This window comes from Trichechus manatus, unplaced genomic scaffold (genome assembly GCF_000243295.1).
Source record: "Trichechus manatus latirostris isolate Lorelei unplaced genomic scaffold, TriManLat1.0 scaffold00008, whole genome shotgun sequence".
Taxonomy (NCBI): domain Eukaryota; kingdom Metazoa; phylum Chordata; class Mammalia; order Sirenia; family Trichechidae; genus Trichechus; species Trichechus manatus.
In genome coordinates, this window is record NW_004443944.1 from 33753037 (window position 1) to 33754746 (window position 1710).

A 1710-nucleotide genomic window follows, 5' to 3' on the forward strand; every position below is an offset into this window, starting at 1 on the left:
CTAAATTCTCTGGATACTAGGACAGAATTTTAAAAAGAAAATATGTATATATATATATATATGTATATATATATAATTATAAAGTTGAAATCCTTAGCAGGATATGTATAGATACATATCCTGAACTTTTACCTGAAACATCAAATAGCTGGACCAGAAGATTCATTTTTGCCTTTCTCTCTGCTTCTATAGATAAACACAGGTTACTTTCATACACGGTGAAGCAAACCACAGCACAGCACAAATTCAGCTGTTTTGATAATCCACTGGGCTCTCCTCACAATGGATTCAGCTGTAGGGTGTCCAGATAGATCAAGTGGACTGGCTTCAGCAAAATTCACAGACTATTTCTTCTGAGCTTTTTTCTGGTTTAGTTATATGGTGTAGGTGAAGCTACAGCCTCATGGATCTCTAACAAAGAGTTGGACCACTGCTTTTTACATTAAAAAAAATTTGTGTATTTAACAATAAAATAAACATTGGTAAGTGGATGAACTCATTTTCCCCAGGACAGACCAGAAAGTAGCTGGAGGAATTTGGAAAATTCTTCAGAATAAAGTGACCATATTTTCAAATCAGTCTGTTTAGAATATAAGAAAGGATACGGCATAGGCAGGACCAGGAAGCCAGTATTACTAGTGAGAATGGGAACTCAGCAGTTCCCAGGCTGAGTCTCCTTAGCCTCAAATGATTTTTTAAAAAAATTAAACAGAATATTCTGGAACTTACTGAAATAGTCTTGGAGCCCCTGAAATCGCAAGCACCTTTAGGAAATGTTGGACAGACAGTGGATGTGTGATAAGGGTGGCACAGATACTATTAGGATGCATGGTCAGAGCTAGCCTAGGAAAAAATTATAAAGTAGGTCAGATTTGTGCCACTTCCCCTCCCCCATCCCTTTGTAAGTCTGTTCTTTTATCAAACTCATCAGCACCTTTCCTGTGCCCAGTTTCTGTTCTCAGTTTATAAGGTGTTAGTTGGTAAGGGTTTACAGAGAGTTCCTGCTAAGGGATTTCAACTTTACAGTGTTTAAATACTGAAATGTTCCTGAAGGTGGTTTAGTTTTGAAGACCAAAAGAATGAATCTGTTCTAATAACATGATAGGCAGTGGGTTGATCTTTTTTGGACAGGGCACCCTCGAAATCTGAAAGGTTTTTAACCCAGTTGTTCACAAACTCCTAAACACCAGGTAAGTTCAGATAAACGCCTTTACAAGGCAGTTTTTTTATAGCTTTTATTCCTGCCAACTAAGTTCAGAACTAGGATAGTCCTAGCCAAAAGTGCTTGTCTTTGCTGACTTTACTTTTGAAAGTAAGGGCACGGTGCCCTGGGATGCATTACCAATACAGGTTGCAGAATCTCATACTCTGGAGCCCCTTACCAGAAAGTAACCTGGGGAGTATAGGTGTTATCCTGCAAAGGTTGGTCTTATTTGTATGTGGTCTTATTCTCTATATTATCAAACTACAGATTCCTTATTTGTCAGTACCTAGTGTTATAGTTGTGTTTCTTGTAACAACTTAACACCATGTCTGGAAGATAGTAAATGTTCAGTAAAAATTGAAAAAAAAAATTGATTAAACGTAATATTTATCAGTCATTTAAACAGGAATCATTGAGGAATGAACAAAATATTGAGGCAGAGAGATGGAATCGAAGAATTCTTCAGCTGTTAAATAGCTTACGGGTAAGATGGTAGGATTTATCAA

At 37.1% G+C, this 1710-nt stretch overlaps 1 protein-coding gene across 1 annotated transcript in view; it reads left to right on the forward strand.

Moving 5' to 3' along the window:
• The window catches only part of RAD21L1 (RAD21 cohesin complex component like 1), a 29951-nt gene that overhangs the window by 23368 nt on the left and 4873 nt on the right, over positions 1 to 1710 (forward strand). Inside the window, exon 13 of the mRNA XM_004370493.1 lies at positions 1611 to 1688. Coding sequence (XP_004370550.1) covers positions 1611 to 1688 — 78 coding nt within the window. The remainder of the gene's footprint in view (positions 1 to 1610; positions 1689 to 1710) is intronic.